The sequence below is a fragment of the Arachis stenosperma genome, chromosome 9 (genome assembly GCF_014773155.1).
Source record: "Arachis stenosperma cultivar V10309 chromosome 9, arast.V10309.gnm1.PFL2, whole genome shotgun sequence".
Taxonomy (NCBI): Eukaryota; Viridiplantae; Streptophyta; class Magnoliopsida; order Fabales; family Fabaceae; genus Arachis; species Arachis stenosperma.
In genome coordinates, this window is record NC_080385.1 from 148,312,737 (window position 1) to 148,340,409 (window position 27,673).

The window sequence follows — 27,673 nt, forward strand, 5'->3', positions numbered from 1 at the left end:
TGCAGCAAAGTTGCCAATATTCTGGTCTTTCACAGGAAGAACCTACAGAGTTTCTGGCACAAATTTTACAAATTGTTGACACAGTACATGATAAGAAAGTAGATCAAGATGTCTACAGATTATTACTGTTTCCATTTGCTGTAAAAGACTAAGCTAAGAGGTGGCTAAATAACCAACCTAAGGCTAGCATAAGGACATGGAAACAGCTGTCAGAAAAATTCCTGAATCCATATTTTCCTCCAAAAAGGATGACACAGCTAAGGCTGAACATCCAAGGCTTTAAACAAGGAGATAATGAATCTCTTTATGATGCCTGGGAGAGATACAGAGAGATGCTAAGAAAATGCCCCTCTGAAATATTTTCAGAGTGGGTGTAGTTAGACATCTTCTATTATGGGCTTACAGAGAAAGCTCAGATTTATCTAGACCACTCAGCTGGTGGATCTATCCACATGAGAAAGATAATTGAAGAAGCTCAAGAGCTCATTGATACAGTTGCCAGAAATCAGCATCTGTACCTAAGTAGTGAACCTTCCAGAAAAGCTGAACTCAGTCCTGCAGAACAAGTTACTGAATTCAATCAACAATTAGATTTTCTAACAAAACAGCTAGCCAAATTCAAGGAGATACTACAAGACACAAGAATGGCCAATATGAATATGGAAGTACAGCTGAAGCAAACAGAACAGCAATTATTAAAACAAATAACAGAAGAGTGCCAAGCAGTTCAATTAAAAGGTGGAAAAATATTAAATACCTCACTTCACGGCAGCAGGAAGCCAAGAAATGAACAAACTGCTACCCAAAATCCCTCTGAGGATAGTAAAAGCCCAGAGAGGAATAATTCTAGTGCTCAAACGACAGAAAAGGGTGGAGAGCTGGCGTTGAACACCCAACCCATGCTCAGTTCTGGCGTTCAAACGCCAGAAACAGGCAAGAAGTTAGCGTTGAACGCCCAAAGGAAGCTCAGTTTTGGCATTCAGACGCCAGAAACAAGTAAGGAATTGGCGTCTAATGCCAATCCAGCTTCCAACCCTGGCATTCAAATGCCAGTGGGGATCAGACACATACAAGTGCTGATAGTAACCTCTCTAAGAAGGCTTTTCCAACCACCTCTGTAGGAAATAAACCTGCAGCAACTAAGGTTGAGGAATACAAAGCCAAGATGCCTTATCCTCAGAAGCTCCACCAAGCGGAACAGGATAAGCAATTTGCCCGCTTTGCAGACTATCTCAGGACTCTTAAAATAAAGATTCCGTTTGCAAAGGCACTTGAGCAAATACCCTCTTATGCTAAGTTCATGAAAGAGATCTTAAGTCATAAGAAGGATTGGAGAGAAACTGAAAAAGTTTACCTCACTGAAGAATGCAGTGCAGTCATTCTGAAAAGCTTACCAGAAAAGCTTAAAGATCCCGAAAGCTTTATGATACCATGCATATTAGAGGGTACTTGTACCAAGCAAGCTCTATGTGATCTTGGGGCAAGTATCAACCTAATACCTGCATCTACTATCAGAAAGCTTGGTTTGACTGAAGAAGTCAAACCAACCCGGATATGTCTCCAACTTGCTGATGGCTCCATTAAATACCCATCAGGCGTGATTGAAGACATGATTGTCAAGGTTGGACCATTTGCCTTTCCCACTGACTTTGGTGGTGCTGGAAATGGAGGAGCACAAGAGTGCAACTCTCATTCTAGGAAGACCTTTCCTAGCAACTGGACGAACCCTCATTGATGTTCAAAAAGGAGAATTAACCCTGAGAGTCAATGAGGACGAGTTTAAGTTGAATGTTGTCAAAGGTATGCAGCATTCAGACACCCCAAACGACTGCATGAGCATTAATATTATTGACTCTCTGGTGAAAGAGGTCAATATGACTGAGAGTCTTGAATTAGAGCTAGAGGATATCTTTAAAGATGCTCAGCCTGATCTGGAAGAACCAGAGAGAATAATAGAACCTCTGAAAATCCCTCAAGAAGAGGAGAAACCTCCTAAACCCGAGCTCAAACTATTACCACCATCCCTGAAATATGCATTTCTGGGAGAAGGTGACACTTTTCCTGTAATCATAAGCTCTACCTTAGAGCCACAGGAAGAGGAAGCACTAATTCAAGTGTTGAGGACACACAAGACAGCTCTTGGGTGGTCTATCAGTGATCTTAAGGGCATTAGCCCAGCCAGATGCATGCACAAGATCCTATTGGAGGATAATGCTAAGCCAGTGGTTCAACCACAAAGGCGGCTAAATCCGGCCATGAAAGAAGTGGTGCAGAAGGAGGTCACTAAATTACTAGAGGCTGGGATCATTTATCCTATTTCTGATAGCCCCTGGGTAAGCCCTGTTCATGTCGTCCCTAAGAAGGGTGGCATGACAGTAGTTCATAATGAAAAGAATGAACTGGTTCCTACAAGAACAGTTACAAGGTGGTGTATGTGTATTGATTACAGAAGGCTCAATACAGCTACCAGAAAGGATCATTTTCCTTTACCATTCATAGACCAAATGCTAGAAAGACTAGCATATCATGAATACTACTGCTTCCTGGATGGATATTCAGGTTATAATCAAATTGCAGTAGATCCCCAGGATCAAGAGAAAACAGCATTCACATGTCCATCCGGAGTATTTGCATACAGAAGGATGCCATTTGGTCTGTGTAATGCACCTGCAACCTTTCAAAGGTGCATGCTCTCTATTTTCTCTGATATGGTGGAAAATTTTCTGGAAGTCTTCATGGATGACTTTTCAGTATTTGGAGACTCATTCAGCTCCTGTCTTGACCATCTAGCACTTGTTCTAAAGAGGTGCCAAGAGACTAACCTGGTTTTAAACTGGGAGAAATGTCACTTTATGGTGACTGAAGGAATTGTCCTTGGGCACAAAATTTCGAACAAGGGAATAGAGGTGGATCAAGCTAAGGTAGAGGTAATTGAAAAATTACCACCACCTGCCAGTGTTAAGGCAATCAGAAGCTTTCTGGGGCATGCAGGATTCTATAGGAGGTTTATAAAAGATTTTTCAAAAATCGCCAAACCTCTGAGTAATCTGCTAGCTGCTGACACGCCATTTGTCTTTGATAAAGAGTGTATGCAGGTGTTTGAGACTCTGAAAGCTAAGCTGGTCACAGCACCAGTCATCTTTGCACCAGACTGGGCATTACCATTTGAACTAATGTGTGATGCCAGTGATCATGCCATTGGTGCAGTGTTGGGACAAAGGCATGACAAGCTTCTGCACGTCATTTATTATGCCAGTCGTATTTTAAATGACGCACAGAAGAACTACACAACCACAGAAAAAGAGTTACTTGCAGTGGTTTACGACATTGACAAGTTTAGATCTTATTTAGTAGGATCAAAAGTGATTATGTACACTGACCATGCTGCTCTTAAATATCTTCTCACAAAGCAGGATTCGAAACCCAAACTCATAAGATGGGTGTTGCTTCTGCAAGAGTTTGATATAGAAATAAGAGACAGAAAAGGGACAGAGAACCAAGTAGCAGATCACCTGTCCCGAATAGAACTAGTAGAAGGGGCGTCCCTCCCTCTTACTGAGATTTCTGAAAACTTTCCGGATGAGCAACTCTTTGCCATCCAGGAAGTACCATGGTTTGCAGACATTGCAAACTACAAGGCTGTGAGATTCATACCCAAAGAGTATAGTAGGCAGCAATCAAAGAAATTGATCACAGATGCAAAGTACTATCTTTGGGATGAACCATATCTCTTCAAGAGATGTGCAAACGGAGTAATCCGTAGATGTGTGCCTAAAGAAGAAGCACAGAAGATCTTATGGCATTGCCATGGATCACAATATGAATGACATTTTGGAAGTGAGTGAACAGCCACAAGAGTCCTCCAATGTGGCTTCTGTTGTTTTTGTTTTGTTGATAGTGATTAATTTAATTGTAGTAATTAACTTAATTCCGCTATCGATCTGTCCTGTTAGCCGTTCTGCTAATCAGATATCTTGTCCCTGGTCTTTGGTATTAATAGTTAGCCTTTTTAAGAATGAGAATTTCTTTACACAGTGCTGCCAATTTGAGATGGAAAGTCATAGAGAAGGAAGTTCTGATTTCTGCGTCTAATGGATTGATGGATGGAGCATGAACTCAACGGATGACGACGAAAGAAGTGTTACACGGTCACTAGAGACAGAGAAAGGGCAATCGGCAGCGGGAGATAGAGAAGATGGTTCAGTATTGTAGTAATATAAAATTATGACAAAAACAAACGACACTTAGGAACTTCCATAACCATAATTAATCTTAATTTTCAAAGTGCAAAAAATACGTTAAATTATTACCTTCTTTTAATTTTCGTTTTTCATCCATATTGGCCTCTCCAAATTACTATATGGTTTGTGTCCAAAGTCCAAAATTCATTCATTTATCTTTTTTTTTTTTGGAGACCAAACATGCTTTTAATTTAATTGGTGTTTGTCCATACAATTATAGGCTCACCTAGAATCACCTAGAATAAACGATATTTACTTATCTAAAAGCCAGTTACATAATGCAACATTGATTCACTACATCCACAGAACTCCTCTTGCCACTTGTCCTTAAATTATTGGTTGGTCAAATCTTGGGCATCTTTAGCCACTACTACCGGTGCTACCACATAACACACATATATATTAATTTTACATTTGAACTATAGAACAATTTCAAAGGAAGTTGTTCAACAATTCAATTAGAAATACTTGTTTTTGCCATATTCGCGTGTCAAAACATGTTTTGGATATAACATTCATCGACATTTGTCTGACACATATTTTCTGTGTCCAAACCATGCCTTGATAAAAAATAAAAAATTCTTTTCCAAACATATTTAAACACATTTAAATATCATCACGTGTCAACGTATCTAATCTTATTCTTAATATGTATTCTTAAAATAAGTTTAAAAATAATATATATTATTAATTATTAAAACAAAAAAAAACTAAATATTTATATAATTACAAAAAGATATTAAAAATTTAATTTATATTTTAATATTAATAAAATACTAAAATATTATTACAATTTATCTAAAAAATGGTTATATTTTATATATATGTCATGTTCCTATGTCTTATAAAAATTTTAAATTCACATGCCCGGTATCCTGTCCATGCATCATAGGTCAAAACACACGATGTAACATTAATAAAGAACAGGATTAGGTAACAAACGCCGTACTTGTTAGGGTGCTTAATGTCAAAACTTATTTATTGAAAGGAAAAAAAAATTAACGAGGACATTAGTTGACAAAATCCACAAAGAATTAACTGCAACACAAGAAAATATGCAGAGCCACAAGTCAATACACAATCAAACAAAAGCTCAAACGAAGTGGTAACAACATTTCTTTTTTCTTAGTGAACCCCAAAGCGCAAATTAATATGTACCACCTTACAAGATAGAACTACAAATTGCAAGTCTTAATCTAAGTACAACCTTTCACTTGTGTATGAAAAACTTAAAACCACCCCTCAGGATACGAAATGTATTTATTACAATGAAAATAACTGGCAACTAAACTAAGCACAAGGGAATGCAAAAAAGTGAATTAATTCCTCCTGACAATTTCTAGCTTCTACAACAGTGCCATGAGAAATATAGATCTATTAAAGAGGGCCTATCTAGTGCTGTAAATTTACCTGAAACGAGATTTGAGAAAAATGTTCCTGGTCATACAGCTCAATCAACGTATCTGGGAAGGCGAACAAAGCAGTCCAGAAGCATCTTCCCCTACCACCGCAAGATCACAAACAGTACACAGCTCCCCCTTCTGGCTTGGCACAAATCGGGAAGTACAATATGGGCAAGAGACATCCTTCTGTCCGCGATAGATTGGCACATAGGTTGCACCGCAAATTACGAATGGGTTTCTGAAATCATAGTTCAACTCTGTTGTATCAGTCATACTTCTTTCTGCAACTGCAATCACTTGCCTTGCTGCCTTTGCTTGGCTTTCAACAGTGGGATTTGTTTCAAGTAGCCTCCTGGCAAAGTTATAAGCTGTTGCAAGGTTCTTTGCCTTGACACAGACGGTCATGGCATTCTGCAAGGCTAACCTCAAGTGAGGTGTCTGAAGGTTGCAGTGAGTGAAATAAGCTGCGAGTTCCTGCTGTCTTGCCGGATTGTCCTTGATTTCCCTCCTCTTCAGTTCCATCTGCAGACCCAAAACATATTCTTTGACTATGATAATCAGTTCCTTCACCTCATCCACTTCCCTCCTTGACTCAACGACCACTAAAGGAATTGTATGAAGAATGTTAACAAATGTCCGAAGAGCCTCGGTGAATTTTCCAGCAGTAGTTAACTTATAACCAGCTCTAAGCTTTTCATCAAGTTGAGAGAATTTGAAAGGCAGTGCTGGTGAGCCCCTCACATTAGCACTGGATGACTCAGTCCAGCCTCTTTCAATAGCAAGTGATATGACTGGAGCAGAAGAAAATGCACGCAGATACGAATGACTGCCACTATGGAGATCAATAAACATAGATCTCAAGGGGGTAAAATTTCTTATTCCAAGCTGCCGGTTCAATAACCTCATTGCAGTCTCAAAATTTCCAGCAGCTGCGTGATCAGCAGCAAGAGATGATTTCTGAATCCATATCTGGCTTACTGGCATACCAGGTGTCGGAGTCACAAAAACTGAAGAAGCGCTATTAGCAGCTCTTGGGGTGTCCTCTTCAGGGCCCAGACCTAAATCTTCCATCTCCCATCCACCTTCTTCATCATTTTCTTCAGCTACTTCTCCATCCTCCAGGATAGCAGCAACATCTCCATTTTGTATGCCATCCACATCAACAATGTCAAGCTCCTCGCCCCAATCTGCATCAGCAGCTTCATACTCTTCTTCATCAGCAACTCCCCTACCTGCATTGTCAAATGCACCATCAAACATGCCTCGCATGACCCTAAGGAGGGGCCAATCACTTCCACACATGACAGGTGATGGCGGCATCAAGAGAGATGGAACTTTTCCCTCCGGCAAAGATGGAACATCATCTCCCAGTTCAGCTTCAAGCCGCTCAGCAACATCATGCAGGCCATGGACTGATGCAGTGATGTAAGCAAGGGGCAAATGGCCTACATTCTCCAAGATCTTAACACGTTCTCGAACATCACCCAAATATAAAGCATTGTGAAACTGGCCCATCACATCATTCTTAACTTCAGCTATTTTCAACATCTTTGAAAGTTTCTCCAAGTTACCAGTGACAAGATACAAGAAAGATAATCGCTCAAAATTTTTTGTCCTCTGGTAAGCATACTCCACTATGCCAGCATTGCCTTGGCGAAGAGCCTCAACCCCCAAACGATACCAGTGATCTTTCTCATCAATTGCTGTAGCTGATGCAACTGCAGTTTGAATGTTCCCACTCTCTAAAGCCAAATTGAAACGAATCCTCTCATCTTTCACAAAATGGAGTGCAACCTCGGGAAAGCCCTTCTGTTGGAGATAAGCAATCACGGCTTGTCCACAGAGCTGTGAGTTCCTTATCATGTTCATGACATGATCATATCTCTTCTTCAAGAGGGAAAGCTTAAAAATATACTCGGTTGCATCAATAATTATTGCTCTGCTTTTTCCATCACGATCCAAGCAAAAGATTGTGTTTCCAGAAACCTTTGTGATATAAATTGGAATGTCCAGTGTTTTTATTATCCCACTATCTCCATTGGGAAGACAGTATTTAATGTGGTTCAGTGTTGTATAAATGAAAACTCCATTATCATCCCAGGCTCCACTTTTTACACGGATTGTCTCGTGGAGAGTACATTGGTGCACAAGTTTCTTGCTGGCAATTATAATGGCATGTTTGCTGAGCAAAGCAACATGTTCCATGTCATTGGACCAGACAACATATTTGATGAAAGGAGTCTGAAGTTCACCAAGAACAATCCTCTGCTGAAGATCAAATATTACAACCCTATCCTCTGATCTACACAGTACGTTCCCAGTTCCTGCATAGAATATTGCATCAGTGGCAATTGGAAGGGCACTTTTTTTAACAGTCTCATTCTTCGAATTTTTTACAAGGACTTGATTGTTGCCCTTCTCAAGCACGGCAAACCGATTCCGGGACACAAAGACTGCTGATCCTCCATGACCTTTTTTAGCATCCTGCAAATCACCCCTACCATAGCTGTCCTTTGTTATGCAATATAACTCATAAGATCCACCATCCACATCTGAACACAGAAGAAATGCATTGTCAGTTGGGCTGTAGGAAAGAGTCTTAGGACTTTGATTCAAGCTTAGGGAGCCTGGTCTTCGAAATGGAAGGATTTGTGTGTCTCTTTGAGTGGAGAATTCATAAGAACACAAGAACCGTTCTTTTGTGTAGAACAACGTATCCCCACTGACTACAAATGCTGGCCTTTCTCTCTCCAGCTTGAAAACAATCATGCCGCTGTCATGACCAGCTGCCAACAGGTTCATTTCAGGATGGGCTGCAAGAATCCAAAACCGATCATGCTCTCGGCGGAATGTTTGAATTCCAGTTCGCTTTGTTGCATCCCATATACGAATACTTTTATCTTCAGAATTTGAGACTATAATATCCTGTTTTGCATGGAACATTACACACGAAACATTATTCATGTGTCCTCTCAAAGTGTCCACTTCCCATGCCTTTGTGTCTGAAAAGAGAGAAATATTTTATAAGTAGCATAAATTTAAATGGTATCAAGTTTCCTTTTCCCTATACAGCATAGTCTACAATATTTCAAGCATCCATCAACCGAGGCTAGACATAACATTTAGCTCAAAATAAATATATCTATGTTCCTCTGCACAATTATTAGAAAACCAATGATACTATAAGGAATTCAGATCAGCTCAATATTTAAAATAAGATATGGAAAGACAGGGATATCCTCAGTGTAACTAGGACCAAGTGGTTTCATATTTTACCATTCATCCTCCAAAGCTTTACTTGCCGATCATCTGCTCCCGAAACAATAAGAGGCAGTGTAGGATGAAATGAAGCCCAATTGACTCCCCGGTCATGACCTTCCAACACATACTTAACAACTGCATCAATACCGCCAAAAAGATCTGTGTTCATCTGACTCAGCCGCAGTAGGTCATCCGCAGGAGACGCATTTTTTCTCTTGAGAGAAGAAATATCCCAAACACGAACAGTCTGATCCAGAGAGGCCGACACAACAAGGTCCTCCTTTGGATGGAACAAGGCACACATAACATAATGATTATGGCCAGTTAAAACAGATATACAGGTACGTGACTGCCAGTTCCAAACGCGAATGGTCTGATCATCACTCGCACTCACAATCCATGGGTTCTCATGATGAAATTGCACCGTACGAATATAATCAAGGTGTCCTAGAAGAGTGAACAAACACCTATGCAGCTTGTAGTTCCAAACCTTAATCTTGTAATCATCACCTGCCCAATGGGGAAATAAAAAAATAAAAAAAAAAACAGACAAAGAAGACTGTCGGAAATAGAATCACACGAAAACCCCAATCATTAGAACAAGATACCATCTATACTATCATAGCGCAATCTATAGTTGAAAGCAAAAAACACATCAACATTGTGACGATACCTTTTCTCTTGTATACCTAACTAAGTTTCATCTTTAAATATTTTTGTACTCTATTTGAATTTTTTGTTGTTTAGAAATGTATACATACATATTTAATTTATATCTCTGTATTTGTGTTCTACACTTAAACAAACTTATATCATTTAATAATCATATTTGTATTGGTGCAACATATTAGTATATTACCAAGTATCAGATCCAAAGAGATAGACTACATAAACTTCTTCCTCTTCATGCCTCGATACACAAAACACAACAACCATCAAACAGTATTAAAAAAAATGGATGAAACTAGTATTCTATCAAAAGCAATCTTTTTCACAACCCTCCCTCTCTTACTCTCCCGACCCATTTAAATGGATCTACGGTAGGACAAAAGAACAAACAATATGGCATTAAACAATCACAGATCCACAAAAACTCAATGGAACACAGATGCAGATGAAAAAGCAGAAAAAACAGAGCATGAAAGTAATCTAGAACAAGGAAATCGTAATGAATCAAGGGTTATGAGTAACCTCCGGAAACGAATAGAGGCTGAGAGTAGTGGAAATGAACCCCTCGAACAGGACCATCGTGCTCGTCGAACTTGTCAATTAGGGTTCCCATGCGGTAATCCCATAGCTGGATAACTCCACTGTGAAGACTGGCGAGGATCCATGGCCTCTTGGGGTGGAAGCTGAGGCCCTTCACTCTGTTACTCTTCGTCTCGAACTTAGTCAGCATCTTCTCCAATGGAAACTAGCGATCTCCTCTGCGAGGAAACACCGTCAAATGAAATCGAAGCGGTGGATCGATCGAGCGAAGTATGCAGTGAAAGTGGAAATTGAAGAATTGAAGAGTTGAGGGGAAGGGAGAGTAGGAGTTAGTTACCTGAGATGAGGTTAGGGCTAATGCATGCGTGGAGAGAAGAGGGAAGAAGAACAAGTTCAGATCCAAAATGGGAAGAGAAATGAAGGAGAAAGGGGTTTGAATAGTGTGGAGCTTAGATCTAAGAACTTGGGTCAGTCACCTTGCTCTTATTTTTACCATCAAAATTTTGGATTACATGAAACTCTTCAACACATGCCAAATTACTTCGTGTTTCTTTGGAATGGTTTTTTACTTTTTTGAGTGAATTTATTCAATTTTAAATATGTTTAAATATATTTTTTTAAAACCAACAATATTTTATTTTTAAATTAAGTAAAAATAAAAAATTTTAATACTTAACAATTCTTTTTTAAAAGTCATTGAAAACTAATTTTTACTATTATTTTTTTCTTAGGATTACCTTTACACTAATTCAATGGATATTTATTTTATCTATATAAAAATCATATTTTTACGCTTAATGATAGAATTGACGTAGCATACTTCTAATAGTGTTTTTTGATTTATTTCTTTTAATTCATTAAATACAATTTATTATAATCAATTAATTGATTTGATTATATATTTAAATATCACATGATTTATTATCATTTATATCAATTTGTTTTTGTAATATTTTCTAATTTATTTCTTTTAATATTTTGATAGTATTATTTAATTTATTTCTTTTAATTTATTAAACCAAATTAATTATACTAATTATGTGTATTAATTAATTAATTTGACTAATTTATTAGTCATTAAAATAATAAATCTATGAATAAAATAAACAACTGAAATATTTTTAACTAATAATTAAATCAAATCAAATTATATGTATTGAGTCAAATTCAAATCATGTAAATTAAGGATAAAATAAGATGATTTTTTTTATTCAAATTGAATGCAATAAATATAAATCAATTTTGTTAGATAACCATAGTTTTCTAGTCTTTTATATATAGATGGCCAAAAATAATGCTAAGAATTGTCATTTTTATCATTCTTGCTATTTCAACTCTTTTTTTATGTGTAATTTCTTTTGTGGATAAATCTACTCAAAATAAAAAAGCATGGATGATTGATTTATTGATGGTGTTGTTTGATGAACACTATAATCTAAAAATGTCTCAATTTAGGCATTTTATTCCTACCAATAAAAGTTAGACCTATAGTAATTTAGGATAACCAATGTATTTTTTACGGTATTAAATAGAAAAATATTTGTTAAAATGAATACACCAATTATAATAAATTTTCTTTGTCAATCTATTATCTTTTATCTAGCAAATAACATCCATATTAAATATATTATTCTCATCCAAAGTCATACGTCTATGATAATCAAACACCATATCATTAACTCGCTAAAATTATTTTTCCTATAATTATATCAATTTATAACACTATCAGATAGAAAATGAATTAGATTACATTTTTTTTTCAGAAATTATATTACATTTGTTTTTAACGAGGTGAATAAGTTTTTGGGCCTACTCACGGTTGAAATTGAGGAAAGATAAAAAAATATTAATAATACAAACACTATTTATTTTTAATATCTAATAATAAAAAATATATAAATTAAAATTAATAATATTTCATACAACATAGTAAAACTTATATATACTCGAAACATACTAAATCCGTATCAACTATCATTATTTATTGGTTATATTGTAATAAATTTGATTATTAAAAAAATTAAAATTAATTTAAATATATACAATATTATTCTATGTCTTTCATTTTTATTTTGTCTTCATAAAAGGTCATATATATTAAAAAAAAATTTTACCAACAGTTCTTCTATTCAGTAATTTTTATAAAAAAAATGATGGATGATTTTGTCGTGTATGGAAAATGCAAAATAATATTGTGATTGATAAGAATATATGAAATTTTAAAATGCTTAAGTATGTATTTGACATTTGGCATATTTATAAATGAAGTGCATAGTAGATAAAAAGATGGCTAATAAAAAAAGTAAATAGTAAAAAGATTTCCTCAATGCTAACGGTCGAAGTGTAAGAAGTGTGAGTGTTATATTTGCTTTGTATGCTTTTAAACTCCATCTCTCTCATGGTATTTTTGACTAAGTAATTATTAAAAAAATTAGTTTAATATCTATTTTATATTTTATTTAAATTATAGGATAAAGTATATTTTTGTCTTTAAAGTTTGACAAAAGTTTTAAAAATATCCCTAAATTTTTTTTTCAATTTTTTCTGAAAAATTTTCGATTTGCATCAAATATACTCATGGCGATTAATTTTTAAAAAAAATTTAAGATCAATTTAACAACAATTTCACAAAAACAACCTCAACACAGAAAAATCAACCATAATTTTTATGCATTATTGTTATATTGATATTAATTTTTTTTTTTAATTTAGTTGTTGGGTGTATATTTAATGCAAATTAAAAATTTTTTGGATAAAATTAAAATAAAATAAAACTTAAGGGTATTTTTAAAATTTTTTACAAATTTTAAGGACAAAAATATATTTTATCCTAAATTATAATAATGAGTAAATATTTTTTTGCCTTTTTTTCTAAAATAAATATTGTGATTTTTTTCATAAAAACAAAGTTTTAGGGTTAAATAATTGCTTGTGAGATTAGATTATTCCACATATAATAATAATATTTTAGTATTAGATCTATTATAATAAAAAACTTATAAAAATATTATGTTGTATTATATAATTTAGTTATATTTTTTATTTTCAATCTAAATTATTTGGATTGGTATACTTCTAAAAATGTCATTTAATTTATTTTTAAATTATTAAATCAAATCAATTATAATTAATTAATTAATTTGATTAGATATCTAAATATCTTACAATTTAATATAATTTAATTTATATAGAATTATAGATACATGACTTTTATTATTTATGTAATAAATTCTAGAGATAGTTGTTATAATTTGATTTTTTTATCTGCATATTTAATTTTTAATAATAAATTTTTTTATTTATGAATAGATTATTTTCTACTTTAATATTTAACTTTATAATTTTAGATGATTGTATAAATATAATTAATATGATTTTATTTTTATTATTTGAACATCAATAATGTCCCTATGAATTTTTATTACGTCATTTACTTTGACAACAAAGAATAAAATTTAATTTATGAAAATCTAAACTTAAAAATTTATTATGATTAAGTTCAAATTTTAATTTATTTATTCATATAAATATTAAATTTTTTTATTAAACACTTATTTGATTATGATGATATTATATATACTTTTTTATATTGGCAATTAAATTTCAGTTGTTACATAAATATTATATTTTATATAATTGTATATTTTTTATTATTTTAAAAATTATTATATATTTTTAGAATTTTTGAATTATGTTTATTTTTAAAAAAGATTGTTATTATTGAAGAATAACTAATCTTTGTGATAACCTAAAATTGAAAAAATAAAAGATACATGATATTAATACTCTAAATTTTTTAAATATAAATCTTAAAGTAAATATATATGATTATGATTAATGATCATAATTAGAGATTTTATTTTATTTCAATTTTTTTAAAACATGTTTGTTTTACTTAAATTTTATTTTTTTTATTGATTGTTATTATTTTTTGGTATACTTAACTGTCATTAATTTATATCAATTAAAATTTATGACTTTAAAAAAATAGATAAATATCTAAAAAATGAACAAAAAATATTTTTTAATAAAAAATTTATGTCGCCTTAGTTTTTTTCTGCATCATATCTTATATTTTTATTATAATTAAAAATTTTTCAAATACAACAAACTAAGTGTTACATTATTAAATATATTATTAGAAGTAAATTATTAAATATAAATTATTAAAAAATATATAATACTTAATTAATTATCATAATCCCATTTAAAGGTATCTAAATTATTTTTATATAATAAAAGTGATATATTTCAAAAAATATTTATATATAATTTGCTAACAAATATATGTGATATTTACCATAATTTTTATTTTTAATGAAAAATATCATTGTACTAAACTATTAAAGTGAATAAATGATGTATTTTAAAGGTGTATAAATGTGATTTTTATTACAAAAATGTTTATAAGATAGCAAATCTTATTTTATTTTAATTTTATTCTTAACATTTAATTTTAATTTTACTCTTAATGTTTTAATATATTTCAGTTATATCACTAGGATAAATTCATTAATTATAAATAATTAATTATATTAATTATTTGATTTGACCAATATAAATATTAAATTATTTAATAAAAAATAAAAAAATAAAATAAACAAATTTAATTTAAATTATTCTCTTATTATTTTCTATATATATGAATGAGAATGTGCTTTTATGTATTTTGATTATTAGTTCTTAAAGAAGTTATTATTTTATTTATTAATATTTATAATTTTTTATAATATTTTCACAAAATTTGATTAATAGGTTTTTTTTCATAATACTTTTCTTTAAAAATTTTAATAAAAATATACCTTGTTTTTTGTTTTTCATATTTTATATTCGTTAATTATACTAAACTTTTTGTATAAGTGTATTTTTTATCAGCTACATGTAGGGATGTACATAGGCCGGGCCACACCGGGTTTGGCTTAACCCAGATCCGACCCGAAATATAGATCGGGCCTAATGTTTGGACTCTAACCCGATCCTAAACCCGATGAAACCTACGCACATTCGGGCCGAGTGAAAACTGGGTCTTTAGCATGTAAAAATCACCTAATGTCCAATCTTTATTTCACAATTCACATAGTAAAATTCACTTAAAAAAATATAACAAGAATCAACCCTTCTCTAAAATTAAAGCATAACCATAATCAATACTAATATTGTCTAACACCAAATATTTAAATCAATACAAATAACACAATATTATGCATTTTAAACATAAAATATTAACTTATAATCTTATAAATGACTAATAACACAAAATATTAAGGTTTACAATATTTAAATTCAACATAAGAATAGCCATCATCCAACATAAAATATTAATTGTGTATGATGACCGGGCCATCGGGTCGAGTTCGGGGCGACCCGAGCCATGGCCCGGACCCGACCCAAAATAATGACCGGATCTATCTTTGAGACCCTTACCCGACCCTAAACCCAATGAAATCACACTAAATTAACCCCTAAAATGTTCGGGGCCGGGCCGGGTCTTCAAGTCGGGCTGGGCCATGTACACCCCTAACTACATGTATTGTCTTTTTTGTCTTCTTCTATATTTTTTAATTATTTTTTACCTTATATTTAATTATTTATTTTACTTTTATTCCTCATATGTTTATTGTATTTCACTTCATCGTAGTCTCAATTTTATGGTTATCTTTTAATTATATACAATTAAATAGTTTTTTTGGAAACATACTTAAATATATTATCTATTATATATAATCATTAGGATAAACAAATAAATATAAATTGAATATATAATTTAATTTTAATTAAACGAAAAACTACATGAATTGTCAAAAAAATATCAACCAATTTTATTTTTAATTTTTCTATAATTTATTTAAAGGTAAAAGTCTCTCTATAGCCACTATCATCGTCGATAAAAAAATTACAAGTCTCTATAAAATAAAAATATATAAGATAAATAACATATATGTCCAAAGCTATTAATTATAGATTATGGATAAATTTCTAAAAAAAAGTCTTATAGATTAATATACAATTTTTAAATTTTTTATTGTTTCTAAATTTTTTTAGAATTATCAACATTTAAGTTATCTATATACATCACTTCTCAAAATATTATGATTTCACAAGTTATAATATATGATATTAGTTATTGTTATATATATGAAAAATGTGACTCATTTTAGTGTTTATCCATTTGTTTTCAATTAATATTGTTATAACAATGATATATGTGACTTTATGAGAATGACATAACTTACACTTTGGTTATCTGAGAATTTACTAAGTGATTGAAATAGCTTCACGTCACGAACCAACAAATGCTAGCAATAGAGATGATGAAAAAACCAATTGAAATGGATATTCGACGGGATTACTCGCGATTTGGGGTTAGATGGGAATCCATGATTCGTGAAATCTTCATAACCCGTTTATGTAAAATGGATGGAGACGGAGACATAGGTACTCACTTCATGGGATCCATTAAATCTACGTGAATATAAGATTACTGATTTATCCTAATTTAGATATACATAAATTCATTTTTTAAATTTAGTAATCCTAATTTCTACCTCTAATTCAAATTCTTTCTTTTTCTTCCCAACTTATTATCAAGCTCAATTTGCTCTTTCTCTTTCTCTAACTTATTTTTTCTGTCTCTCAAGTTTATCACTATATTGTTCAGTATTATCCCAAAAATTATGTTATGTTATTATGTTGGAATATATTTTTATATTTTTCTTTTAAAATATTATTTTTCATAATGAATATGTTATGAATTATGTTAAATTATATTGAATTGATTATTTTATGATTATTATATTATGTATTTTTTTTTGTTAATTGTTCTAAAAAAATTTAAAAAATATTCGTAGATATCCAAAAAAATTTGCGTTTTCTGAAGGGATAATTAAACAGAGACTTGCGAAGACGGAGAGGCGATGGGGACTTTTTTTTTAAAATAGGACTGGACTGAGAGACGAAAAAGGGATGTGCCACGTTCTCCTGAGTATCCATTACCATACCTAACTAGCAACAGAAATTCAATCCAGCCGATTTGAAATGAGATACATGTATTTCATTTGTATTGGGCCTTAAGGTAATGAACCTAAGTCGAATTTGGTAGGTTAACAATGGGTCTAGATTAATCTTACTTGCTTTAAGATCTTACTAAACCCAAATATATCTTGGATTAGTATTTTGAGTCATTGTTATAATAAATATTATATTACTAAATATTATAACATTCAATATATGTAAAGTTAGATATATTTACAAGATATTTTTAATTTAAATTAAAAAAAATCTCTCTTTTGGTTTTAAATATTATTTATTAATATAATAAAAAATAAAAATAACAATAATCACTCACATAAATAAAATAAATAATCCTAATATATACATGCCACTACATATATCAATATTATTATATATGATAAATGGTTTTCTACATTTTTTGTAATGACTATTTATATGATTTATTGCATAATTTTTTATATACTATAAAGTTTATAAAAAATTTGGACAATAAATCGATACTCAATAAATTATATATTAGTCCCGTAAAAAAATAAATAATTAATATATTAGATATTATTAATATACAAAAATTATTTAAGTTGATGTCTATTTTAGTAAATTTTTATCTAAAAATGATTTTGAGTAGTGTAATCCAAACAACATTTATTTTACTATAATCTATTTTGATATAAAGATTGCCAAATATAAATCACCTTAACACAAACAATTATGTGCTTATTGAATGAGCCACATTTATATAGGTCATTAGATCTTATTAGATAAAAATCAAAAGCTAATATAAAAGAAGAGCATTGATAGACTCTAATAAATATAGAATATCCTAATACATAAATAAATGTTTTAAATGGCAATACTTTAATACACAATATTTTAAACGGCAACATAATCTTTTATTCTTAAATAATTAAATATAAAATATATGAGTATTTTTTATTTATTAAAATTAATTATTATGCAAAATTTTTTTATAATATTAAAAATTATATTAAAATAATATTTTTAACTATAACTAACATAAAAATATAAAATAATTAAAATTTTATTTTATATTACTTGACAAATAATTAGATTATTATATTTAAAATAATATTAACTAACTATGTTTATTAAAGATATTATATAATATAATTTTTTATAAAAATATTTTAAAAAATAATTTATTTAAAATATTATATATAATACATAAAAATATTAACTTTTTTATTTTTTTAATTTTTTTTTAGAAAAACAGAATAAATAATATAATTTTAAATACATACCTAAATAAAAAAGTTAATATTTTCATGTATGATATATAACTTTTTAAATAAATTTTATTTTTACAAATATTTTGATAAAAAATTATATAATATAATAATCTATTTAGCAAAGTAATTAGTTAATAAATTTTAAATATAATAATCTAATTATTTGTCAAGTAATATAAAATAAATTTTAATTATTTTATATTTTTATATTATAGTTTAAAATATCATTTTAATATTACAAAAAAATTTGCATAATAATTAATCTTAATGAATAAAAATATTATATTTTTTGTATTTATTTAATTTATACTTGTTAGAACAAAAAGTTTCTACCTTTATATAGTAAAATATGTGATAATCTTCTTAATCTATATATTAGGGGTGGTAAAATGGGTCGAGTCCGTCGGACCGACCTGTCGAACTCGCTAAAAGAGGTGGGTTGGACTAGGATTTGAAACCTGCCAAATTAAAAAATTTTGCCAAACCCACAAAATTTGTATGCAAAATTTTTTATAATATTAACAAATTATATTAAAATGATATTTTAAATAGTTATACTATAACAGATTTAATATGTTTTCTGATTTCAATATTATTATATGATTATAATTATTTAATATATAAAAAAGTTACTAGATAGTATATATTAGGACTGGTAATGCGGGCCGGCCTGCCTCGCCAATTAAAGTGGGTACAAAATACTAGCTATTTGACTTTGTGTTTTTTTAAGTAAAATTAATTAAAATTAACAAAAAATAATAATTAAATAATTAAATAAAATAAAAAATAGTCAAATTATAATATAATTTTTTTACTATCTTTTTTTAAATTTTTAACTTCAATAAAATTGTTCAAAATAATATTTATCAATAGAACTATCTTTATTTTAAAAAATAAATCACATAATTTGAACATATATACAAAATTATAAAATAAAATAAATAAAGTCACATAATTGAAACATATATACATAATTTGGTGAATTTTTTTAATTTAACAAGTCTCAAATTCTAGCCCGATCCACCTTTTTTAGCGGGTTTGGCAGATCGACCCGACGGATTCGACCCGTTTTACCACCCCTAATATATATATATATATATATATATATATATAAAAGAAGATTATCACATATTTTATTATATAAAAATAAAAAAATTATAAAAAATATAAAATAAATAAATACAAAAATATAAGTTTTTTTATTCATTAAGATTAGTTATTATGCAAATTTTTTTTATAATATTAAAAAATTTTTTAAACTACAACATAAAAATATAAAATAAATAAAATTTATTTTATATTACTTGACAAATAATTTGTTTATTATATTTAAAATTTATTAACTAATTATTTTGTTAAATATATTATTATATAATATAAATTTTTTTATCAAAATATTTGTAAAAGTAAAATTTATTTAAAATGTTATATATAATACATAAAATATTAACTTTTTATTTAGGTATGTATTTAAAATTATATTATTTATTCTGTTTTTTTTAATTTAAAAAATGAAAAAATTAAAATTTTCATGTATTATAAATAATATTTTAAATAAATTATTTTTTAAAAATATTTTTATGAAAAATTATATTATATAATAATATTTTTAATAAAAGTAGTTAGTTAATAAATTTTGAACATAATAATTTAATTATTTATCAATTAATATAAAAAAAATTTTAATAATTTTATATTTTTATGTTACAGTTTAAAATATTATTTTAATATAATTTTTTAATATTATAAAAAGTTTTGCATAATAATTAATTTTACTAAATAAAAAATACTCATATATTTTATATTTATATATTTTATATTTAATTATTTAAGAATTGCCGTTTAAAGTATTGTGTATTAAAGTATTGTCATTTAAAGCATTTATTTATGTACTAGGATATTCTATATTTATTAGAGTCTATTAATGCTTTTCTTTTATATTAACCTTTTATTTTTATCTAATAAAATCTAATGGCCTATATAAATGTGACTCATTCAATAAGCACATAATTGTTGAGCTCGTTTTAGACATACCCCTCCAAACACACACTTTATAATCGAATTCACTTCCTATTTTTATTTCATAATAGTAACCTAGATTGAAAAATTATAACATTGCTTAAATGTTAAATATACGTACGTTACATCTTTTTCTTTTTTCTTTTTTAACAAAAAAATCCTCCAAATTATCACTGGTTAAATCGCCTTTTTTTCCATGTTCAAAATAAAAACTATTATCTTCCATGTTCATAATAAAAACGGTGACTTTTCCCACGACTCATAATTTTCCATTACAGTTAAGTAGCTTTTTTTTTTAATCCAATCAATGCTTTCCTTAATAAGAAAGAACAAGACTTTTGAATGGATAAGCTACTAAATCAAAACATTTTCTTATATAGCAATACATGATATGCTTTTACTTTATTGAATGTCTATGTTTTTTCTATATTTTTTATTTTTTATATATACCTATTAAACAAAATCACGATTTTTTATGAATACAAATTGAGAAGTAGCAATTGAAAATGAAATGAGTAGCAAAACTAATAAAAATTGTCAGAATGCAGAATTTTATTAAATTCAATGAATTAAACGTGCTTATTCATACAGTAAGATTTTGCTGATAAATGAAATCTAGTGCAGGGGCTCCCACCGGAACAATAATAGAGCACTAGCAACAGCAATTAACAGTATTTGATGGCAAGAAATTAGGAACACTACTAGCACAACTATACCCTAAAAATTATTAGCAAGTCCTAATTAAGGGTGCACAAAACTGATGTTTGATTGACCCACATTCTTTTTCTCTTACTACTCTCTTGGTAGGTTCCCTGCATAGTGCATATACAAACGAAACAAGGAAGAAGAGTAAATAATAGTAGTAGTAAGCTAATATAATGTAACTAAGATCGTATATAAGAAACAAATACCTGTTGCTGTTGGTTGAGGGCATAGTAGAGTCAGAGTCAGATCTGCATTTGGAATGAACAATGGGCCCTAGTTGATGTCTGTCCATGGTGGCCAATGTTGTTCCCATGGGTGCCTTAAGGTATGTGGCTCCTCTATACATCCACTCATCCATTTCGTGGCTGTAAAACTCATCGAATCCCTCTCCACACAGTGCACATCTACTCTGATCCTCTTCAGCAGGAACGCCTAACTCTTCCTCGTCTTTCTTTTCCTCTGTCTCTTCGGGAGCCACCGACTCTGGAATCGATTCCTTTCCCGAAGCCACTGCACCACTTAGCCACATGCTCCCACTTGCAAACCACTTTTGAGACCCCTTCTGCTTCCGGCTTTTTGATATTCGGTTCCTAGTCACGTGCCAATCCATATGTCTACTGTGCTCATCTTGCCTTTTGAATCGGAGACCGCAGCTCGTGCATTGTCTAGGAAGATCACCGTATAAGGCACTGATTACACCTTCATGACGAACCTTCAAGATATCTGGATCGAACTCCGTCCCAATGGAATCCTAAAACACAAGTTCATTTAAATTACTATCTCAAATCAACAAACTAAAAAGGGAGGGAAACTAATGAAAGTATAGTTACCAGTCCGGTAGGTGGATTGGTTACCGAGATCACCCCATGGTTCACTAGTGAACTAATCAAATCAAGATATGTAGGTGGTGGTTGACTTGTCATCGAATCATGGGCATGGGGATGAGACATCATTTGTGATGGAGCAGTTGGGAGGCTTGGACGTAAAGGTGGCAAGGTTCCCCCATGTAAATGCAAAGAGCTCCCATGACTAATTTGTGTTGAAGATGGAACTTGAGGTGGAAGAAACTGTAGTTGAGGTGCTTGTCCATGATTTTGCATGTTAGAGGAAATTGGTCCAGGTTGATTAGGCAACTGGTCATGTATAAACAGAGTTCTAATTGGACCATGACCCACATTGGTGTTATTATTAATGTTTATTGGTTCAAACAGACTCCTAGGACGTTTTTGCAATGGAAATGCTGGATTCAAGCCGGAAGGACGAGTAGCATGAGCATTGAAAGCAGGGGAAGCAGCCCCCATATTGAACGGGTACTGTGAAGAATTAGATAGATCATTAGATAACTTCCTTTTCCTGGAGAATCTAACACTTGATTGCATAGAACTGCTGTTTCTACTACAGTCTACTAATCCTGGATTCATATCTTTCCAATCAAACTCCTCTTCTTCAGTGTGCTGCCATGATGCCAATGGAAACTTGCTCCCTAAACCATCTCTGCCAGGCTGCTGCTCCAAAAACAAAAGCTTAGTACTAGGAATTTCACGGCCTTTGTCACAACCATATGCCTCAATAAGAGCTCTTGGACTTTGACGTTGTTGTTCATCATTGAGATTATAAGTCTTGGAAGTTTGGAATATGTTCCAACCATCACTAGAAAATCTCTTTTGCTGCCATTCATTCAACCCTCCTTCTCTTGTATTACCTACAGTTCCCGTTGAGTCCAACCGATCACCACCAACCTGTGAGGATGAAAACCAACACTGTCAGAATGCAGCTTATCTGTCTGCAGGATCTCTCTTTCTATTAACAGGTATAATAAACAGACACCTTTCTAATTAAAAAAAAAATTGGAGGCCACATCATTCAGGTTGTGACACAATATATATATATATATTATTTTCATCAATCATGACAAACAGCCTTAATGTATCAACAAAATCACTGATATTTTTGCATACAATACATATTTCACACAAAAGCTTACAATATCCATAATTGAACTAGAGTGTTCCATCTGCTGCAAGGATTGTGGTTTAATAACATGTGCTCCAAGAATCGGTCCATGAAAATTATATTCTCCAAAGTGACTAGCAAAGGGTTGTTGATTATTAATTGCTGATGAAGATTGCAATTGAGCTTCAATATTACTTAGGACAAAGGGAGGAAAGATCTTTGACCAAGTACCAAGGAGACGTTGCAGAACAGAATGTAGATTAGGCTGGACCTGCCTGTATGCCTCACAGTAAACCTTGGCACACAATAGAATTGTTTCAATCTTTCAATAACATAATAAAATAAAAATGAAATATAAGCAGAAATAAGCATGCTCTAATTAACCTACTTGAGGTAGACGTAAAGAGAAGTATTTAACATATTCCTGGCCAAAATTCTTCACAATGCTGTCCAGAAGATAGAGAGAAGGAAGTTTTTTATCAGCAGGCACCTGGCAGAGGATAGAATTAAACAATTGAGGAACCATATAAACAACCGAGATTTAAATAATATTATAGCTTAGCTTTACTAATTTTCTACGGCACAAATATCAGCATTGTTATTTGCTAAATCAGAACTCAGGAGCTTTTTTTTTATGTGGCTGTAGGGGAAGTGATCCCTGAAAATCAACCTTAATAAGATAAACCTTAAACCTTAACACATGTTCTTAATTACTCTGCCCCTGAGATCAATATATGAGATACAGCTAGGGCGTGCCCCAACTTCACATGTATGCTTAGAATTTCGTTCCAGTTCAGTCAAGACCTGAAATGCGTTGTTTTATTCTTAGGTCTTAAAACTCAGTTTCGTCCTTTCTATAGGATTCATGTGCCAATTGCTAGTTATCCGGGAAGTTATGTTATCCTAAAATTCTCTGTTCTTAGTTGAATAATAATAATAATAATAATAATTAATGATTTAGAATCCATTCTCTCTTGCGGAAAACCCACGCAAATAAATCAAAGGCAAGATCAGATGGAACGATAAAGCCTGTTGGAATTGGAAGTAATGACTTTTTCTCGTAATCGCAATCAAATAAGACCGTAAAGCAAATAAAAAATAAAATATAAAATAAGATTGGAAAAGAAAAATAAAACTTAAATGCTGATATATGGGTAACTGCCAAAATTGAAACAACGCCAATAGAGGGACAACTTTCGACCCCAATAAAAGAAGAGTTCTTTCGTTACAAATGGCGCGAAAAGGTGATAACTTTCCGCAGCAATGGAGACAGACCTCAAGAATCCGGTTGCAAATGGCATCGGCGATGCCCTTGGCGTGTTTCCTCTGCTGGCCAGCAATGATAGTGAGATCGGTAATGATGGGATTCACATTGGAGGTAAGTTCTGACAACAATAGCCCATACGTCCGAACAATTTCTTCGGTAGAGAAAGCCTTGAGGTAGCTTTGGCGCTGTGGAAGTAAGGCGTTAAACTGGTCCACGAGCATGGAAGGAGGAGGCTGGTGCGTGATACCATTCGCCATTTGTATTGTAGCTGCTGGGTGCACAATAGAATTTTAGAGAATTTTTAACTTTGACGAAGGAGAACTGGAGTTATATCAAATTGAGAGAAGATGATATTGGATGAGATGTAAACAGGATTGTGGCCTCTAAATAACTATTTATCAAGGTTCTGAAAACCGGACTGGTAATCAAAACATAAATCTTACAATCACTAATTGCACATTTTTTCTTCATAAGAAAAGAACAATGAAAACATAAAGCATATAATAAATCAAAAGATCACCAATTGCAAATTTTTTAATAAGAACAGAAGTTAGAACAGTGAAAAATTAAGATTAACAGCTTTCAACCCAATTTTAACAAAGCTCATCACAATGATTAACAACAAAAAAAAAAGAGCAATGAAGGCACAGTGAATCAATAACATAGGCAGTGCAAATTCAAGAAACTTTAATAAAATTTAACAACAGAAACAGACAGTAAGGCAGTAATAGAGTTATCAATTTAAAATTTATCATCAAATACAATCAGTGAGCAAAACCAATCAACCAAGCACTGACTGGTCATTCGGGAAAAAAAATAAAAAAAAAATCAAAAGAACATTTAAATCACAGCAAAAACACAACAACAGCAATAGGAACATTTAAAAACGAAGCAAACCAAAAAAATATCTAAAAATCACCATTGCTGAAAACAATGATTTGATACGTGTATGCTCAAAGAATTAAAAGCTAAGCTTACAGGAAAGTGAAGAATACCCAAACCAAAGAACCTTCAATCACAGCTTAAACCAAGAAAAAAATTAAAGATAAAAGAAAAACAACAGAACAACAACACAAGAACAATTAGCAAATTAACAGATAAACTAATGCAAATGGAATCATCTTGTTAATATGTTTTCCACAAAGATGCTATTTGTGCACCTAAACTTTCCTAATTACTAAGATCCAATTATTCTTAATTTCACATGCAATCAACTTACTAAGTTTCTAAAAGCTAGAAATTATAAAACCAACCAGAATTATTGTTAAAGCATTTCATCAAACATGTTGAGTGCAGTAAAATTAAAACGAAATAAGAGAATTCAAAACTTAATATCAATGTGATAGAGAAGAGAACGTAACAATTGTATAACCTATGGAAAAAAAATCCAAACCACTACCAAATCAAATAGTTCCTTATTGTAATAGAAATCAGAAGTTGCAGAGTTTGAAGCAGAGTATTGGTGAGGGTTTAGGGAACTCACGGCGGGCGACAAAAGAGAGCAATTTCGACAGCTAGGTGGAGCGCGCGGGTTGGTCGCAGAGTTTGAAGGAGAGCAACGTGGCTTCCAGACGAACGCTAATGCGAACTCGAACAGTGAACGGCGAGTGAACGCGAACGGTGAACGCCGAGCGACCGCGAACGGCGAAGAACGCGAAGGAAGACGACGGCTGAACGAAGAGGCGAACGTGAACGGCAAACAAACGGCGGCGGAAGCGCGTCTGAGCAGACAAAGAGAAGGTCTGGCCGTATGGATTTGGGACAGGGAAAGGAGGAGGCCGCGAAGACGCCGACAACCACGGACGGCGGCGGCGGTTCCGTTGACGAAGCTGGGTTTTAGGTTTGGAACCTTAGGACTTGAGTGTGTCAGTGTGTGTTTCGAAGGAGGGGTGTTTGGTGTTTTTTGGGGGGTAGGGGGTGTTATATATATCCGAGTGATGGACTCGCGTGGGGCGGTGGGCGGTGGGGGACTGTGGGTGGGTTTTTTTTGTTTTTTGTTTTAAATGAAAACGCGCATTTTTTAAGAATCGGTCGGTTTTCGATCCGGTTCAACAATTTTTTAACGGTATTGAGGATGATGGTTTTAGGAGGAGGATCAAACCACTTTTCACTTCGGTTTCATGTTAAATCGATTCGACCGGCTGATTCGATCTAATTTTTAAAACATTGTTATTTATAAAATTCTAAGTCCTGCCACCCAATACCCTATGTTATTGCGGTTCGCGTCAAGTCAACGTGTCCCTGGTGTCTTCCATGAGAGAGCAAGTTCTACTGTAGTAAGTTTTTTTGGTTTGCATTCTTTATTTGTAGTCAGCCGTCTTGTTGTCAACGAGGATACGATGTGCATGAGCCCCTTAATGTTATTGGACTGGGCCTCTTTTTTTACAATGTCAGTGATGTATTCTTTTTAAAGGGAGTGGAACTGTTTTGAACTAGATTAGACGATTTGACTTCTTCTTAGTATTTATACATGTGAATTTAAAGTGGAGGAGTTTTTTTGTTAATAAAGTTAGGTGGAGAAATAAAACCCTAAAGATGAGGGGTTTCCACCAAAAAAGGACAAAAAAAAGGTTTGTAGTAATAAAAGCATATTAGAATTAGGTAGGGATGGCAAAATTCTCCGAGACGCGTGGATTTTTGTAGGGACTACCTCGAATAGAGATCCGACTGTAGGGGATTTTCTCCGCGGGAATGGGGATGAGGAGCAAAACTCCAAAACTCTCCCGAGACAGGCGCGAAAACTCGAACGGGGATCCCCGCCCCGTCCCCGCTAACTCCGAAATTCACAAATTTATTTAATTGTCCTTAATAGTTTATTTCTCATATATGTTTTTTAGTCATTTCACATTCTATATATATAGAGAGAGAGACCCAAAATTCCAAATCCTTATTTGCATAACTCTTCTTCAATTCATAGATTCCTAGCGTCGTCTATACTCCATCCAACCTCCACTCCCTCACCACTCTCCCGTCTCACCACATTGTATGCCCTCACCACGTCGTTCTCTATATTCATGGCATTCATTTCCACAACTCTGTCATCGTATTCATTCTTTTCTCTGCTGTCATACCCCCCACCTCGTTCACTGCTTTGTGCTCTGGCTTGTCATGGCGTCCCCTACTGCATCATTTTGAAAAAAGTTACTATCTTGTCGTTTTGACTTTTTGTACAAAATCTTGGTGTTTTGTATAGGATGTATACTTTCATCTCTATTTCTATAAAAATTAATAATTAGTTAAAATTATCAGAGAGATAGAGAATGGGATCCTTGCGGAGAATAGGACCCTGTGAAGAATGGGAATGGAGAATAATTTTCTTCTATGATAAAAAATGGGAACGAAAATGGAGAGTAA

The 27,673-nt window shown here is 31.9% G+C and overlaps 2 protein-coding genes across 3 annotated transcripts; both read right to left on the reverse strand.

Moving 5' to 3' along the window:
* Positions 1-5,329: 5,329 nt before the first annotated feature.
* On the reverse strand, positions 5,330-10,649 carry LOC130951506 (coatomer subunit alpha-1-like). The gene is made up of 4 exons (XM_057880172.1): positions 10,452-10,649; positions 10,097-10,332; positions 8,921-9,415; positions 5,330-8,646 (listed from the first exon to the last, which is right to left on the reverse strand). Exons 2-4 carry the CDS (start codon positions 10,302-10,304, stop codon positions 5,696-5,698), a joined length of 3,654 nt encoding a protein of 1,217 aa, XP_057736155.1. The 5' UTR covers positions 10,305-10,332; positions 10,452-10,649; the 3' UTR covers positions 5,330-5,695.
* Positions 10,650-20,936: 10,287 nt separating this feature from the next.
* Positions 20,937-26,195, reverse strand: LOC130947524 (polyadenylation and cleavage factor homolog 4-like). 2 transcript variants are annotated; one of them, XM_057876222.1, is made up of 7 exons: positions 25,803-26,195; positions 24,328-24,587; positions 23,441-23,542; positions 23,084-23,347; positions 21,930-22,838; positions 21,306-21,850; positions 20,937-21,206 (listed from the first exon to the last, which is right to left on the reverse strand). In XM_057876222.1, the coding sequence occupies exons 2-7, from the start codon at positions 24,574-24,576 to the stop codon at positions 21,122-21,124; spliced, it is 2,154 nt and encodes a 717-aa protein (XP_057732205.1). In that variant the 5' UTR covers positions 24,577-24,587; positions 25,803-26,195; the 3' UTR covers positions 20,937-21,121. The 2 variants fall into 2 exon arrangements, with proteins under 2 accessions (XP_057732205.1, XP_057732204.1); XM_057876221.1 differs by having other exon boundaries at positions 24,328-24,590.
* Positions 26,196-27,673: the final 1,478 nt, after the last annotated feature.